Here is a 17557-nt window from a genome sequence, read left to right on the forward strand (position 1 = left end):
TTATTGCATCGTTTTTTTCTGTCATTTTTGAACCGTGGCTTGTGGAAGGTGCCAGCGGGATCCCGCTGCCAGCGGAGCGGGGAAGGCGCGGCACAGCGCCCGCTGCTCCAGCGGGGATCGCAGATTTCACAGCCCTACACAGAATCACTGGAACCCCTACCAAAGCCTCACTGCCTGATTAGCCCATGGGTATTGTTCAGGGAATCATCTGAACCTCGGGAAGCGTGACTGTGGGACAGGAAGGGGAGCACCTGGATTTGTAAAGCCTTGGGAAGCCCAGGGTTGGAGCTGCACGTTCCTGGCGGGGTCCTGCTGAGCTGTGCTTGGCCAACCAAGCCCAGGCATTTGGCCATTTTCTGCTCTTAATATGGACATCTGTTGGATTTTATAGTTCTTCTCATCATCATTTTCTTTTTTTCTTGGTTTCTCTTACTGCTCCTGAAGATCTGGTCTCGTATTTAACGAAATGTTTTGCTCCCTACTCTCAGCAATCATTCTAAGCTATTTTTTCATCTTCAATCCCACCCATTCCCTTTATTTTGTCTCCTAAGTGCTCTCAAATTTGAGCACCGCTTTAACCACCATCTTTGGGGGGAAAGGAGAAAGGAACTGATTAAACAAGCAGCTCCCTTTCATCTCATCAGCCATGGTGCTGTTCCTGTGAGTGTGGAGACGTCCTGGGCGCCCTCCTGATCCTCCTTCCCCAGCCTGCCCTGCAGGGCTCTGCTCGGGCAGCACCAGCCCACAGAGCTGAGCTTTCAGCTTTGAGGAGACCTTTCATTGGAACAATGTATTTCCAGGCCCTTTCAAATCCTGTCGAGGCTCAAAGGCAGCCCTGAGTCGCACCACCCACAGGGTTGAAAAAAAATCTCCTATAACTCCTCTTATCTGATTCCTTGGTTGCCTCAACTTCTTATCTTCTGGCCTGGCCTGCTGCTGCTTTTTTCCCTTTGTTCGTTCTTGCTCTGCTAAGAATGTTCCTCGGCTCATTTCTCTGACCCTGCTGACCCTTTTTAAGTCCTTGCACAGCCTGCCTTCCCCTTCCATGTCTTATCTGGGATTCTGGTCTCTGTTTAACACCTGTGTAGCAAATCTAGATCATCAGGTAAATGTTCAACGTGTTTCCTCAGCTCTGTGCTGTAGCAGTGGCTGTATCCAGGAATAACAGGATGCTTTCTTCCTCTCCAGCCATTGCATGCAGAGGAAGGAATCCAGGTAAATCCGAGTGGTTCTGTTCACATTCTTTCAGATTTGTCATGTGCTTGTCAATTATTATGGAAGAAGTTCTTCCCTGTGAGGGTGGTAAGGCACAGAGAAGCTGTGGCTGCCCCTGGATCCCTGGCAGTGTCCAAGGCCAGGCTGGACAGGGTTTGAAGCAACCTGGGATAGTGGGAGGTGTCCCTGCCCATGGCAGGGGGTGGAATGAGATTACTTTTAAGGTCCCTTCAAACCCAAACAATTCTATTTTTTCTGATTATTTAGGTATTTTCCTGGTATCATGAGAATATGGGTGATGAACTAAGACTGTTTTTCTTTTCTTTCTCTAAAATCCTTTCTTCTGCTTCAATTAATTTTTTTAAAGCAATCTGGGTTGGTTTAGCATGTTATTTCTTCATCTTGCAAAATCTCCATAAGGCAACTAAGCAACCACCTTAAAAAGCTACAGGTGAAATGTGTGAACAAGACTTTGTCAGAGAGAGAGAGAGAGAGAGCTTTTTCTCATCTTGGGAGTAAACTTTACAGTATCAGAACACCTCTAATTAGAGGAGCTAATCGCACCAACATACTTGTGATTTAAATTAATTCATATTAGGCATTCATTGTTAACAACTTGTTTGGGAGATTTGTTACATCAATCTCCCCCACAAAAATATTCATTCTATTCACAAAAAGAGTAGAAGCCATGTTTCAGCAGATTGAAAGCAAGTAAAAATAATTGACATCCAGAATTGGTTACTTTGATATGTGCAAGCAGTTAGAGGAGCTCTTCTGCAGATTGTCTCCCATACAGCTCTCTTGTATCAGACTGAAATACTTGTTATCAAATTCCTGTCAAAAGAAACTAAGAGAAATAATCTTGTACAGAGCAATTGGGATGGAAAGGAAATGCAAAACCTTGACCAAACTTGAGTTCTTAACATGAGATGTGTTGTGCCTTCCGGTTTATCGTCACACCCTGGTGAGCAAGCAGATGCTCAAGAGCTTTTGGTTAATTTTTTGGGTTAGTGTCTGTGTTTGAGGATGTGACAGTGCTGAAAAGACACAGCATCACTTTTCATAGGCTTGGGAACACAGGGGATTGTGTGTACAAATCCCAAATGATGTATAAACCACGAGTAAAGCATGTGAGAGGTAAGTTTGCTGACAAAACTGTCAGTTATTTAGAGATGCCCAAGTTCTCTGCTAAAATATACATTGGTGGTGTTTATAATTGGCACCTAACAGTAAAGGTTGCTGTCTGTATTTGTTTCTTTGTTTCCAGGAAGGGTTGCAAACCTAAATGCAGTATCAGTTTGGTGTGTTGTGATGTGGGTGTGTATGTAATATCTCAAGGCAGGCTGACATTTTACATTTTTTTATTGGATGCACTTTCATTGTGTTTCTCTGAAGAATGAAAATTGAGTCAAAATAAATGGTAAGAGTCTGCTAGGTACTCTTCTGTGTTTTTTCCAAATTTGCTTTTTTAGACTTTTCACACACTCTTCTTATTTATTGCCTGCTTATTATTTTTACTGGTACACTGGGGCCTACAAAACACTTGCTCTGTTCTAAAATAAATTTGTTCAGTTATTTTAATTGAGAGTTTTGTCAGATTAAAAAAAAAACCAAACAAGTTAATGTGAGCATCGTGCTCCATTGTAGTGAGGAAAATTGCTGTATTATGTTAGAGAATGCACTCTAAATTTTAGCAGAATGTAGTGTTGTAAGTAGTGATGTAAAGCAGTGCTTTTAATACAGGGCTTTTGCAGTGCTTGAACAGTGGACTCATTTTTAACCTTGGATCCTTTCAGATCTCAGCCACAGTGGATTGGGAGACCATTATGAGAATTCCCACTGGGGACAGCAGCCCGCTTTCAGGAGTGAAGGCAACTGCAGCTGGGATAAAGTGATAATAGACAGGACTGACAAGGAAGCGTGGCCTTCCATTACCGGAGCTGAGACTGAGTCTGCCTCAGAATGTACTACAGACACTGACTCTGCCTCCAACTGTGGCTCAGAGAACAGTAGCATGGCTACAGGGAGTGCCCAAGGCAACTTCACTGGACATACAAAGAAAACTAATGGCAATAATGGCGCCAACGGAGCACTCGTCCAAAGCACTTCTAACCAGAGTGCCCTTGGAGCTGGTGGAGCCAACGGCAACGGCAGCTCGGCCAGGGTGTGGGGGGTGGCTGCAGGCTCCAGCTCTGGCCTAGCTCACTGCTCTGCCAGTGGTGGGGATGGAAAGATGGACAACATGATGGGAGACGGTAGAAGTCAGAACTGCTGGGGTGCTTCCAACTCGAATGCTGGCATTAATCTTAACCTTAACCCTAATGCCAATCCAGCTGCCTGGCCTGTACTTGGACATGAAGGAACTGTGGGAGCAGGCAACCCTTCCAGTATTTGCAGTCCAGTCAGTGCCATAGGTCAGAACATGGGCAACCAGAATGGGAACCCAACAGGCACCTTAGGTGCTTGGGGAAACTTGCTGCCGCAAGAGAGCACAGAACCACAAACGTCCACTTCTCAGAATGTGTCTTTCAGCGTACAACCTCAGAACCTTAACACTGATGGACCAAATAACACTAACCCCATGAACTCTTCACCAAACCCTATCAATGCAATGCAGACAAACGGACTGCCGAACTGGGGGATGGCCGTGGGCATGGGGGCCATCATCCCGCCCCACCTGCAAGGCCTTCCTGGTGCTAACGGAACAGCGGTTTCTCAAGTCAGCGGGGGCAGTGGTGAAGGAATGGGCAGTTCAGTATGGGGGATGTCCCCAGGTAATCCTGCCACAGGAAACAGCAATTCTGGGTTCAGTCAGGGGAATGGAGACACTGTGAACTCAGCATTAAGTGCTAAACAAAACGGATCCAGCAGTGCTGTGCAAAAGGAAGGAAACGGAGCGAACGCGTGGGACTCGGGGCCTCCCTCTGGCCCCGGGGTCCTGGCTTGGGGCAGGGGCGGTGGCGGGGTTGGCAGTGTGCATTCTGGAGCCTGGGGCCACCCCAACCGCGGCGCCAGCAACGGTGTCAACGGGGAGTGGGGCAAGCCCCCAAACCAGCATTCCAATAGCGACATCAATGGGAAAGGATCAACAGGGTGGGATAGCTCGAGTGTTACCAGTCCGAATCCTGCCATGCAGCAGGGCAATGAACAAATGAACTCTTGGGCCAAAGCTGCGGCATCTGGCACCACGGCTAGTGAAGGAAGCAACGACAGCGGTGGGAGTCAAAATGAAGGCAGTACTGGGAGGGAGGGGGCTGGAGAGGGCAGGAGGAGAGACAAAGGGATGATAGACCAAGGGCAAGTTCAGTTGCCAAGAAATGACCTTGACCCCAGGGTCCTGTCCAATACGGGGTGGGGACAGACCCCTGTGAAGCAAAACACTGCCTGGGAATTTGAAGAGTCCCCAAGGTCTGAACGGAAGAATGACAATGGAACTGAGGCCTGGGGTTGTGCAGCTACTCAATCTTCAAACTCAGGGGGGAAGAACGATGGGTCCATCATGAACAGTACAAATACCTCTTCAGTATCTGGGTGGGTCAACTCTCCACCGGCAGCTGTTCCAACAAATACAGGTTGGGGAGACAATAACAACAAAGCACCAAATGGCCCAGGGGGGTGGGGAGAGTCAGCAAGCTCTACTACTGTTAATAATGCTGCTGCTGCCAAAAGCGGCCACACTTGGAGTGGGACCGCAAATCAGGAGGACAAATCACCTACCTGGGGTGAACCTCAGAAACCCAAATCTCAAAACTGGGGAGATGGACAGAAATCAAATCCAAGCTGGACTTCAGGAGGTGGAGACTGGACAGATTCATCATCTGTTCCTGGACACTTGGGTGATGGGAAGAAGAATGGATCTGGATGGGATTCTGACAATAGATCGGGGTCTGGCTGGAATGATTCCACAAAGTCTGGGACCAGTGGGTGGGGGAATGGCACAAACAGCAAGGCTAATACAGGTACAAGTTGGGGGGAATCTTTAAAGCCAGGCCCCCAACAAAATTGGGCTAATAAACCCCAGGACAACAATGTGAGTAACTGGGGAGGAGCTGCTTCTGTAAAACAGACGGGGTCAGGGTGGGTTGGTGGGCCAGTGCCAGCCAAACAAAAAGAGAACTGTGAGGCAACTGGCTGGGAAGAGCCATCTCCACCGTCCATTCGCCGCAAGATGGAAATCGATGATGGTACCTCAGCTTGGGGCGACCCAAATTACAACAACAACAAGACTGTAAACATGTGGGATAGAAATAATCCTATAATTCAGAGCAGTACCACAACCAACACCACCACCACTAGCACCATTATCAACACCAACATGGTTGAACCTCAGCCATCGCACCAGTCAAGTGCCCAGCCGAACCGGTCCCCGCTGCTTGGCCCAGGTATGGCAACAGTTTTGTGAAATATTTCATAAAACAGCTTTAAGAGATACTTTATACCAGTACTAGTTGCTGAATGCTGTCTGTCCTGTTGGTGTGTTGGGTAGAAATCCTGTGTTTATGTCCAGAGTATGATTGTTCCTTTATTCTGAAACTGTCTTGTCTTGAGGACAGAATCCATGGAACCTGACACAAATTTCCATAATCTAAATGAATGTAAGAAAGACTTGAAACAATATTTGGTCAACAGCGTGGTAGGTTGTGGATCCATGTTCATTTTAACGTCTCTTCCACAGTTATTTAACACCTTTTAATTCAGCCATTTGAGAGGCTGGGGGATTTTGGCAAACCTTTCTTCTGTTATTTGCCTGCTGTCCCCACTGCGCAGGCTCGGTGTGTTTAGACAGCCTGCATCTGTTTCTTTTCTGCAAAACATCTCTTGGCAACAGATGTTGGTTAACAATTGCATGAATTTAGGCTGCTGCTGTTTCTCTGTCCAGCTTGTTGTCTTTTATGAAGAAATGGTTCCCTTCTCAGGGATCGGGCACAGGCAGCATCCTGGATTTTGTGTGGTTCTCAAAAAGCAGGACTGATTCAAGGTGTTAATATTTAGGGTTTCCTGTGTTTCAAAGACAAAGTTTAGGTATTTAGGAATTTTTCTGATCAAAAGCAAGGTGCTGTTGTAGACAAGCAGCAAGGAATAAAAATGCATTAAAAATGGGGAAAATGCTTAAAAGAGAGGTATTTAAATAACAGTTACACTAGCAGCCCATATCTATATCATGAACACAGACCTCTCCAAAATAAATCTGATCATGCAGTACTCTTTCAAATTCTACACCTGAGTTTTGTTTCCAAGTTTTTGTTTCATCATGGTCATGGCTAAGTACTGACTTTTTAACCATGTTTTTCTCCAAGTGGGATTTGTTCTCTCATGCCCATCCTTTTTCTCTTTGATGTTTTGGAATGTTTCAAATTTGTTTTAATGTCTGTATAAAAATAGTCTTACGTTTCCCACTCTGGTCAAGTTTGTTAACAGTAGAGGGTACCTGTTTTAATGAAATAACATGCTCCAGAAGGAGAAGTCTTTAAATGGCTTTGTACTTGGTCAGCCAACATATGTGACTAGCTTATTTAATCCATATTTAGAACTTTACCCATGAAACACGAATTCAGATTCCTGAATTGTAATGGAAGTATCATGAAAGTGGATTTTTGCTTGGGTTTGAGTGAGGTTTTGTTTTTCATTAAGGTGATTTTTGGAGGATTACATTGGTGCTTGTGAAACTGTTCATACACAGCAATGCATTGTTAATGTTATTCAAGTAATTAACACCTTATAGAGGAAAACTTAACGGTCCTGAGCCCTTCAGATTTTGAAAATGGAATTTAAAAGCTGGTGTTAATCTGCAGTGATTCCTTTGGAGCATGAACAGCAGCAAAGGAAGGGTTTCTTTGAAGCAGTATGTTTACATATTCAGAAACTGCCTATGAACAAGTAACCAACCCTGACCAGGTTCAAGTGAGTGTTGGGCTTCTTGAAAAATGTGAGCTAGAAAGATTCTAAGATCTTTTAGGATAAGCAAACCTTTTATCTTCTTTTTTTTTTTTTTTTAATTTTCCAAGAAAAGCAAAGCCAGCTCTCAGAATATATTTAAGTCAGCATGCAAGAAAGTACAAAATGGGTAATAGTGAAGACAATTTAAAATATGGTTCAGGTATTAAAATTTAGATCAGGTTGTAGCAGGCATAAATTAAACCTTATACATGGTGTAGTACAGCAATTCTGGGTATAGTGCAAGTATAAAGGTATATTATAAACTCTTGGTATAGTACAAGTATAAAGGTCAAACATGGAAATATTTGGACGGATTTTTGTCTGAATGGAAGCGAGGAGCAGTCTTGAGCTCTGCTGTGTTTGCTTGTGGCTGTGCCAGAGGAGGACCCTCTCTGTGCTTGTCTCTCACACAGAGCAGCAGTGCAGCTCCAAGGGATGGATCCCCGTGGCTTCCTGGAGTGCAGGACTGCAGGAGGGCCCCTTTTCCCAGGGCAGGCAGCACATGGCAGCTGCACAGCAGCATCCTCGTGCTCTGGGTGGAAATGTACACAGACCTGAAACATCCACAAATCATCTCCCATCTGGGACAGCCAAAACATGGGAAGCAAGTGGTGAATGTCTTGCCTCCCACGCAGATAGGGCCCTGCACTTTGGAGTTGTGCTGTTTAACTCTTTTTCCTACTCCAATTCCCTCTCCACTTTGCTGTGCATTTCCAGCCTCAGCAGAGAATCCTGTCACCAGGAGACTTCTGCAGTCCACAACCGAAGTTCATCCAGCAGCAGTTCTTTTCCATGCAAAGCATGATTGTGTCATTAGAGCCCGTGCCACAGGGCACAGTTAAGTGCTCATCTAAAATCCTGCAACTCTTGAACTCTGTAGTTACCGTGGGCATTTTGTCACCTGCGTGGGTCATGACGTGCTCTGCCAGTCACTTTCAGGGATTATAATGAATTAGGAATCATGGATTCCATTCCTGTGTAACTAAGGAGGAGTGGTGCAGATGGAAGTTGTCACAGTCATATGTCCTGCAGGCAAAGAAATGGATTTTAATTTTGCTGCACAGCCCTAGTTAGGAGTTCACAAAGGATTAACAGTTCCTTTTGGGATTGAAGTGTATGCTTTATTAGTTTGGAAATAGAGGCCAAGTTACAGTCTTGTTATTCAAGTTGTCACCCATCCCCAGAAGTTCTCCAGATCCTTTGAAGGCAGAACTTAAAAGCCATTGATGGGAAGCAGATGTTGGTAAACACTTGGTGAAAATGAAGAATGCTCTAAGGAGTTTCATTTTCCATTGGAAAAGAAGAGGAAAAAAAGAGGGGGGAAAGAGATAGATAATGTGATAGATACAGTCCTTGCTGGTTCTAGGAGCTTGTTCTCAAGGCACTGGTGAATTACTTAGAAAAAGGATCAGAAAGCTGGTGGGTTTGAGTTAGATTGGGGTTTAATCTAAATTACTTGTGCATAATTCTTCCTAGCATTTCTAACTCATGCAGCTTTGATATGAGGGGAATAAGAAGTGAGAAAAGGTTTTGCAAACAGAAATGATTTAATGAGATTTTTGGATCACAGACAGCATCATATCCTCCCTCCAAGTGCTGAGGAGTGGGCTTGATGCTTTCCTGCTCATTACATCAGGAGAGCCTGGCAGGGTTCCAGCATCCTCCAGCTGAGGAAAGAAACAACAGAAGATAACACAGGCTTCCCTGTGGGGGTTGTAGGTCACAAATTAAAGTCTTTGTGGTTACTAGAGAGTGAGGAGCTTAAGTTTTAAAAACCTGAACTGGATCTAAGTTCTGAAAGCTCCAAACGTCTCTGTTCCTTTTATAATCCTGTGCCTCTAAGTGGCAGCTCACATGGCAGTGTTTTTCTTACTTTGAACTTCCATCAGAATGGATTTGAAAGCAGCTCAGCTTTGGGCTCCTTTAGGGTGCTCATGTGAAAACCTAAAACCCTCTGGTGGGTGCTCAGCCCATGAATAGCCAGGTTTTGGGGGGCAGCCAAGTGATGCTGAGAGAGCTGCCCTCGATTTTCACACAAGGGTGATGTCACTTCTGAAACCCAAATTAGAGCTTTCTGAATGCTCAGTGTTGAACTGGAATCCCTGTCAGAAAATGAGAATTTCAGTGATTAAAGATTGTAGGTAGCTCTTAAATGTATATATAAAACCCAGAATAACTAGTGTGTAATTAGAGAACAACCTCTTTTCTGCCTAATATCTTATTTTTTTAATTTATATAAGGTTCTAATATTTTGGTTTGCCTGTATTGTGCTCATGTGCTTTGGTATTTATCACGGACCAACAACTTGAAGGAAAACAATTTCTGCCATCCAAATAGCTATAGGGTTATTTTGAGGGAAAACAACTGCATCCTGCCACAGCTTAGTTAACATTTCACTTTCCCTTGAGGATTTCCTGTTGGCTGTGGCCCAATGTTAATTATGCTTTTATTTCTATAAAACAAAGCTCTGCCAGTGTGTCCATGTTTATTACTTACTGTGATCCTTTCATTTCTTGCAATTCTAATGTTTAAAAACTTCAGTACTAAAACCTCACTTTCTTGCCAAAGAAGCCTTTAAATGGAGCACGTTCTGTTGCCAAACAACATTTCTGCAGATCTGGGGGTTTTAAGGAGCTTTTTACCAGGAGAGCCTAAATCTGTATCATTTTCATCAGAAAATAGGAAGTTTTCTCCAAGCAGAACTTTTGAAAACATTTGGCAGGTTCAGGTTTTGAGACTACTCAAAGGTCTTGGTTTGCCTTCCCAACAGCCACGGGGAGTTTTGCACCATTCATTCAAAAATGTAACTTTATTCATCTTTAAACTTCCTAAAACAGAATCATTTGGAGTCATAGGAAGATAGCACAGAGACAGTAGCATTGGGACAGGAGTATTTACACAGAGGGGAAACAGGTTTGCAATGGAGAAATGCTCCAGAATTTACACAGTGTAGTTTTTGCAGTGCACAGGTTATTTTTCCAGCAGCCTTCAGGTTTTATTTACTAATTTCCTGCACTTAATTTTATCTGTTAAGATAGTTTGGAAAACTTGCTGTAGATTTATTTTGTTTGCTTTTATATACTTGTACTATTTTCTGTTAGTAAAGGCTGGTTCCCCCGTTATTTGTAATCCCATATTATTTCCTGCTCAGTGCATTTAAAAGCACTTAAAATAATTTGGACATGACACATCTGTGGCCTTTAGTTGAAGTTGTTTAATTTCTAAGAGCAACAGAGGAACCAGGTTTTTTTGAGGTTTTTACTCTATAGCGCAGCACACTTCAGCTTTTTAATGTATAAATTGTGTTTTAAGGATGATTTCATGAATTGAATTAGGTAGAGTTTCCAGTAGAGGTTGCATGAAGCCAGGGAGATGTTAATACTCTGCCCTGTCCCTGTTTGCAGTCTGGGTGGTGTTGTGGAGATGTTTTGTTTTCTGTTTCATTTGCCTGCAGTTAATCTTTTTCAGCTGCCAGTGTGATTTAATACACGCAGTTGTCTGCCAGTTGCCTCCTGAGTAGTGAGGCAGAAACTCAAATAAAGCCTCCCTTAAATAAAGCTGGCTAGAAAATACGAGCAGGAACCTTGAATTAAGCATTTGAGGTGCAACACCAAGGAAGCTGTCATGTTAAGTACAGGTTCATTTAGGTACATCTGTGGATCTGCCAGTTTATCTTCTTTACACACCTTAAAATAACCAGAATTGTAAGGTACGTTGATCGAGCCTAAACCGTGGTGTTTTTGTTTCAAATGGAAATAACTTGAATAAAAGAGTGACATTTTGGGTTGTTTCAGGAGCTTGCTTTAAATTCAGTGCCTTTTGCTGGTAGAGAAGGAGTTTTCTGAAGCTGCAACACACGAGTGGAGAGTTTGACACTCACTGTGCCATCTGCACTTGCATCAGTGTCTGAGAGAGCTGCACTGGCTGTAAGGAATAGAGCCAAAAATAAATATATAGTGCAGGAACAAAGGAGCAATGCACGGCTCTGGGCCCATCTGTTTGATTGTTTTCTCTGCCAGGCAATTTTGGAATTGTTATTGGCAATGGATGCTGCTGCAGGTTCAGGATAGGGGAATTCTGTGGAATTCAGTGAGTTCTGCAAGGACTTGTTGCTCAGATAACCACTATTGTTTGGTTATTCCAGTGTATTTCAAGGTATTCTTAGGCACTCCCTTGCCATTGCCTACCTATTCTGGGTGTCAATTTATGGAGAAAATATTGCACCTGCTTTGTGAAACCTTTCCAGAGTATTTTTACAGATACCATTGTGGAGCAAAAAAAAGGAAATAATGTTGTTGCAGAGCAGCATCTGATCATTCACTTACAAAATATTAATCTTAATAACATTCATCTCCAATGAAAAGAGAACAAATTCCTGATTTAGCAGCCTAATTACCAGTGGAAGTCTTAAGCAGACTGAATTCTACAATATTTGTGAAGATTTCAGCTGTCGTGTAATGGGATGTAATTTTTTTTACAATTGTAGAAAAATAGGTTAGTGGCAGGTGTCTGTAAGAAATTTGTTTTCTTGCTTTTTGTGCCTCTCTTTGTGCTTGTTTACAAAGTACCTTGAACTCCATCTGTGATCCAAGTCCTCTCTCCAGAAAATCTCTGGTAACGATGGCTGTAAATTCAGTTTACCCTTGTGCTGTGTTGGTCAGGTTGCTCTGTAGGCTCAGGAGCCCTTTGGCTGTTGCTGCCACGTTCAGCTGCAGGGCTGAAATCCTGTCAGGTGGATTTAAGAGCATTACATTCAAGCCCAGGCTGTTTCTTTGGAGTAGCTTACGTCTTCCAGTGAGTTCATGTAATACTCTGTGGAAAACAATGGCTTCCACCTGCCATTCCCCATGGAGTGATTACAGATCCTAATTGCAGTCTTGATTAATTCCCCTTAAAATAATATTTATTATAATGTTGAGGGTTAGTGATGAAGGATAGGTAGGTAGCTATGAGCTGTAATGAAAGCTTTAAGGAATACTTTCAGCACAGATAATCTTCACTCAAAGTGGGAACAATCAAACTGCATCTTACTGCCAGGGCATGAGAAAAGAGATTTTATAGTTTGTAAACAGTGAAAAGGAATTAACAGAGTTTAAGATCTTTCAGTGAATCAAGGCCCAACTCAGACTGGGGTCCTGGTCTTTGGAATCCTGGCCCTGGGCAGCTGTTCCTTGGTGCTCACTTGGCAGCCTGGTTGCTCCTGGCTGTGGAAAAGAACCCTCTTTCTGTATTGACAACTTGACATTAGCATAGAATTAAGAAAAAACTCTTAAAAAACCAAATTTAAGGGATTTTTAAGCACATTTAACTACAATCACTGTATGTACTTACTGGCTCATGCTCTTTCCAGAGAAACTCATGAGCAAAATTTAAAGTCTTTTGGAATTATTTGATAAAGAAACCTTTCCTCTCATCGCTGTTCTCCTTGCCTTGCTCCAGCAGGCTGGGGAGAGATGCCTGCTGTCCACACCAAGAGCGAAGCTTCCTGGGGAGAGCCCTCCTCCCCTTCTGCTGCAGTTGACAATGGCACTTCGGCGTGGGGGAAGCCCCCCAGCAGTGGGACCGGGTGGGGAGAGAATCCTGCCGAGCCAGCAGGGACCTATGGAAGAACAAACGCTCCAGCTGCTGCCCCAGCACTGTGCAAACCAGGTACACACAGGGCTGCCGCTGTCCTGGCAGGGGAGGGGGTTTGCTTCTGCCACTTCTTCTTTTCTGTGTGTTTCAGTCACAGGAGTTTGCTTCTGCCACTTCTGCTTTCTCTGCATTTCAGTCACAGGCGGCCTTCGTGGTTTCATTCTCAAAACTATGTTAGCTGTCACAAGGCCACGCTAATCCAAACACCAAGTTAATTCAAAAATATGAATATAGGGCATCCATCTGGAAATTTAAAGGAGAGTAGTTTTGTGTGTTTGGAAAGCAGCACAGCAGAGGTGCAGGAAACTGTGAAACTGCAGAAGAACGTGACTAGGACGTAAACCCTTGGTGTCTAAAAGAAACCTGTATTGGGATGAGAAGCAGTGGAGAACAGTCAAGATAGAATTGATTCTGGTAGGAAAAGCAACACCTGAGAACCAATAATCATAACAACCTCATGTTGGGTTAATCTGAGTGAGTGGGTGTTTTCTTCAGATGTTAAAACTGTTGCCAGGTTCAGGAACATCCTGAACTATTTCCTGCTTCGTGATTCCTAACTCGTGGTATTTAATAAATATCCTCCACCTCTGAATGTCCTGAGGGCCACTGATTGCTTTAGACTCTCCTCTTGGCTGTGGAGGTTGCCTAGAGATTCACTCCTTCAAAATGCCATAGTGAGATGTAGTTAGAAGTCCCAGAAAACATAAAAGGGGGAGTGAGAGCTCTTAAGATGAGTAATCCCAGCTTTAAAGAGAGTAAACAGAATAAAATGGACTGAGGTGACACAGCCTTGTCACTGAATATGAAGCGTTCCCTGCAGCCCACAAGCTCCTTTCAGATTCCATTCTTCAGGATGGGAATGAGTGTCTGAGCGTTAATGACTTTGAAATTTGGTTTGTTCATGGAAGAATGTGGTAGGTAAAATGGTGAGATTCATTGGAAACAAAATAGCACTTAACAAATGTGTGCTCGTATTTTGGTTCCTTGTTCCTGGGGGAATAAAGTGGCCATGAGCACAGATCTTACTGGTTCTGGGAAAGGCAGGACTTGCAGTTGCGGGATGTTTTCTTCTCTTGAGTATTTAGAGAACTCCCTTTTTTTTACTAGCTTCAAAGAAGACATTCTTATCATTTTAATGCCAATTAAGCTATTTGATGAACCTCTTTATCTCTTGAAAATACTTACATTAGCACACCTGGATATGGCACAAAAGGCTATTTCTGTAAAATTTGCAGGAAACTGAATAAGATTTTTCTTCTCCCACTTTCCCTCCAGCTTCAAAATCTATGCAAGAAGGCTGGGGCAGTGGTGGGGATGATGTGAATCTCAGTACTAGTCAGTGGGAAGATGAAGAAGGAGATATGTGGAATAATACTGCTTCACAAGAGAGCAGCTCATCCTGTAATTCCTGGGGGAATGCCCCGAAGAAAGGACTTCAAAAGGTAAGACAAAAATAAAGACACTCTCCAGCAAGAGTGGAATTAATGTAACATTTGTAGAATAAGTTGTCACAAATTTGCTGGTGCATTATACCTGAAATTAAACCTCTGACACCTGAACACAAGCACAGCTTGCCACTACAGTGGTTCAAGTACAGCCTACCTTGTTTCCAGGGGAAAACGGGAGATCTTTGAATTTAGGCATGTCAGATGCTTTGAGAGTTTTGTTGTTGTTGCCTTTGTTTTCTCTAAGTTTTATAAGCGTCCATGTATTCTAAAGAAATGATAATGTATTAACAGAAAGAGGAGAAGGTGTTAAGGGGGCTTTCAGGCACTTCCCATGGTGGTGGAAAAGCAAACAGTAGTTTGTGATGGAGTTGTTTAACACAAAAAGCTGTTTTCTGTTTGTGAGGACGGTGTGTGTGTGTGTGAGAACAAAGCAAACTTGTGTTAATGCTGCACTCAACCGAGAACGTAGACAATTGTGTGAGGAAATTTTCCATTGCACAGTCTTTATTTCAGGACAAGGCCAGGCTGTAACTTAAAGGAATTGGGAATGCATTTAGCCACTTTGTTTGTTAATCCATTAGCCAAGAGTTAGGCCGGTGATTTGATCAAGTATGGTTGTTTCTTGTACTGTCCGCAGCCCAAAACAAATCCGCGCTTGTCCCTTGGTACTTTCTGGAGAACTGAAAAGAAGAGACTTCTTAAGGATATTGTGATAGAAAAGCTGCACAAAGATCTTTTAAAGGTGTTTATCTAGACGCTCTTGTTTGTTTTTAAGAAAATACACTGAGTAACATTCTTAACTTCAAGGTTGCAAACTTGTTTTTGGGAATGTTTTTCAGGAAGTGTTGTACTATTTCAGCTTTATTTCATTATATTTTTCTGCCAAGGATTAAAATGAAATACGTAAATTCAAAGGTGGCTTTAATTCAGTGGCCAGCAAATCAAATACTAAATAGTACACTGAGCACCTATTCAGCTGAGATAAATTTTTACACTTTTGGGGGAAGAGAATCGTAGTCGCGTTGCTCGGAGGGTTCTTCAATACTTTCTGAATTAATGTACTAATACATCTTTCAGTAGCATGTGCTATTAATAAAAACCACTTACCATTTCTTTTATGTACATCTCACTACAATGAACGTGGCAGCCAGCCCATTAATGGAATCTCCCATTTATTTACTAAGGGCATGAAGACATCTAGCAAGCAGGATGAGGCCTGGATCATGAACCGTCTGATAAAACAGCTCACAGACATGGGCTTCCCTGTGAGTAGTGCTCAGCCAGCACACTGTGCCTTAGCTTTTAGCTTGTACTTCTGACTGTGGCTGTTTCAGACTGTAGCTACACCAAGATCTTCAGTCTCCAGGCCAGCAAGTAGCCCCGATGTGCATTTAAACACATACTGTGATTTCAGAAATCTGTTGTAAACCTATTCCATGCTCTGAGATGAACTGGGAATATTCTTTCCTTGAGGGCATTTATATATTTTGAAGTCCTATTTTTATAACAACAGGTATTACTTTGAGCTGCAGTAATCACCTCCCATTCCTCTTTTTTCATTAAACAGGTAAAATGAGAGTATAGCCTGGTTGTTTCTTAGAGAAAGTCATATCATTGTGATCTTTGAATTGTTCATGGAAAACAGGAAGATGCTTAAAGAGAACAATGTGTGTCACCTCGTAGAGCCAGTACTTCCTTGACAAACTGAAATACCTGAATTGTGAGAATTGCTGAAAGCAGAAAAAAACCACACACAGACATTATTTAGGCTGCTGAGTAAACATTAAGCCCAGTATTTAAGAGATGTGTCTGTTTTCTCAGGTTACTTTGAAATCACATGAATGTGATTACTTTTCCTCTTAACATAAATTCCTGTTTTTGACAGAGAGAGCCAGCGGAAGAGGCCTTGAAGAGCAACAGTATGAATCTTGATCAGGCCATGAGTAAGTATCTGTGTAAGTAACTTTTTTGTCTTTAAATCAACACAGGAACCCTGCATGATTATAAGCATTTGATTATACTCAGACCAATTGGATAATATTTATTTTCTTGCCTTGCTTTTGTAAGCAAGATGAATTTCTCTGAACTGCTGTTGGCAACTTTACTCCCTCTGCCTCACCTTTTCCAATATATTTCCCTTTTCTGTGCAGGTGCTCTGCTGGAAAAGAAGGTGGAAATGGACAAGCGTGGAATGGGAGTGACCGACTATAATGGAATGGTCACCAAACCCCTTGGCTGCCGCCCACCACCAATCTCCAAAGAGTCTTCCATGGACCGCCCCACCTTCCTTGACAAGGTAAGTTCAGCAGCAGGAACAAGTCAGAGTGTGCACAGTGTAGAAATGCTGCTAATTTTCACTGTCTGCTTAGAAAGTGTAGGAAGAAATACGATGGATATGGCTTTGTTCCTTTTCTTGCATTTTTTCAGTCTTGTGGGGGATTCAGTCCTTGTGGAAAGGAGCAGTGGTTTGATTTTCACATAGAAGTAAAGAATGATCATCCCCAGTTTTACACTTGAAAACTTGCTAAGGAATCAGTAACACAGAGGAACTAGAAATGGGAAAAAAAGAGAAAAAAATTAACCACAGCAATCTGTGAGAGTGCAGTCAGTGATCCATGCCCACATTCACAATCAGGCAGGACCAAGACCAGAATCTTCCAAGAATTAGGCTCTTAATTTCTCTTCTTTTAGTTTTCAGCTTCTTAGAAATTTCAGTGAAAGTTCAGTACCTAAATACGAAGGAGGAGTTCAGGTATTTTTTTTAAGTCTCAGAGCAGACATGCACAGTCATAAATACCTTCTCCAATGAGCTTCCCTTTCTGTGATCACATATGACAAATTTTCCAGCACTATTTAATAACTGAGGAAAAGTCAGAAGTTTGTGATGTCCAGGATTCAAAGTTACTAAAGAAAAGAATACATGGAAAAGTGCAGCCAAATCTTCAGTAGGAAATGAGATTTACAGCCTTGACAGAAAATCCTGCAGAAACTTACCAAATCACCTAAGAATCCCCCTGAAAATTATTGATAATTAAAGAAGAATCTCAGATGTCATTCTGCATTTCACAGGTTATTGAAAGGTTCATACAGATGGGTGCTGGAGGATTCTGACCACAGAAATCAGTGCTTTTGACAAACTGTGCTGAAAGCAATTCATTTCACACGAGCTGTGTACAGGGTGTGAGGCAGTAATGAAATCCACTCATATAAAGCTCATTCTTTGCCATGGCAGACTTTAATGAATGTGTTAATTGAAGGCCACAAAAGATGCATGCATGCCAGTTAGCCTTTCCTTTTCTTGGATAACAATATCTTCAGCAGTA

At 42.7% G+C, this 17557-nt stretch overlaps 1 protein-coding gene across 12 annotated transcripts in view; it reads left to right on the forward strand.

Annotated features, from left to right (window-relative positions):
- The window catches only part of TNRC6C (trinucleotide repeat containing adaptor 6C), a 98094-nt gene that overhangs the window by 56165 nt on the left and 24372 nt on the right, over positions 1-17557 (forward strand). For 6 of the 12 annotated variants that reach the window (XM_041486460.1, XM_041486465.1, XM_041486462.1 and 3 more), the window contains 7 exons: positions 3012-5597; positions 12592-12801; positions 14062-14228; positions 14872-14976; positions 15419-15499; positions 16120-16177; positions 16385-16530. In XM_041486460.1, coding sequence (XP_041342394.1) covers positions 3012-5597; positions 12592-12801; positions 14062-14228; positions 14872-14976; positions 15419-15499; positions 16120-16177; positions 16385-16530 — 3353 coding nt within the window. Of the gene's footprint in view, positions 1-1137; positions 1216-3011; positions 5598-12591; positions 12802-14061; positions 14229-14871; positions 14977-15418; positions 15500-16119; positions 16178-16384; positions 16531-17557 lie in introns of those variants that run through there. The other 6 variants (XM_041486463.1, XM_041486468.1, XM_041486466.1 and 3 more) reach the window with 3 other exon arrangements.

This window comes from Pyrgilauda ruficollis, unplaced genomic scaffold (genome assembly GCF_017590135.1).
Source record: "Pyrgilauda ruficollis isolate IOZ18807 unplaced genomic scaffold, ASM1759013v1 scaffold77, whole genome shotgun sequence".
Lineage (NCBI taxonomy): Eukaryota > Metazoa > Chordata > Aves > Passeriformes > Passeridae > Pyrgilauda > Pyrgilauda ruficollis.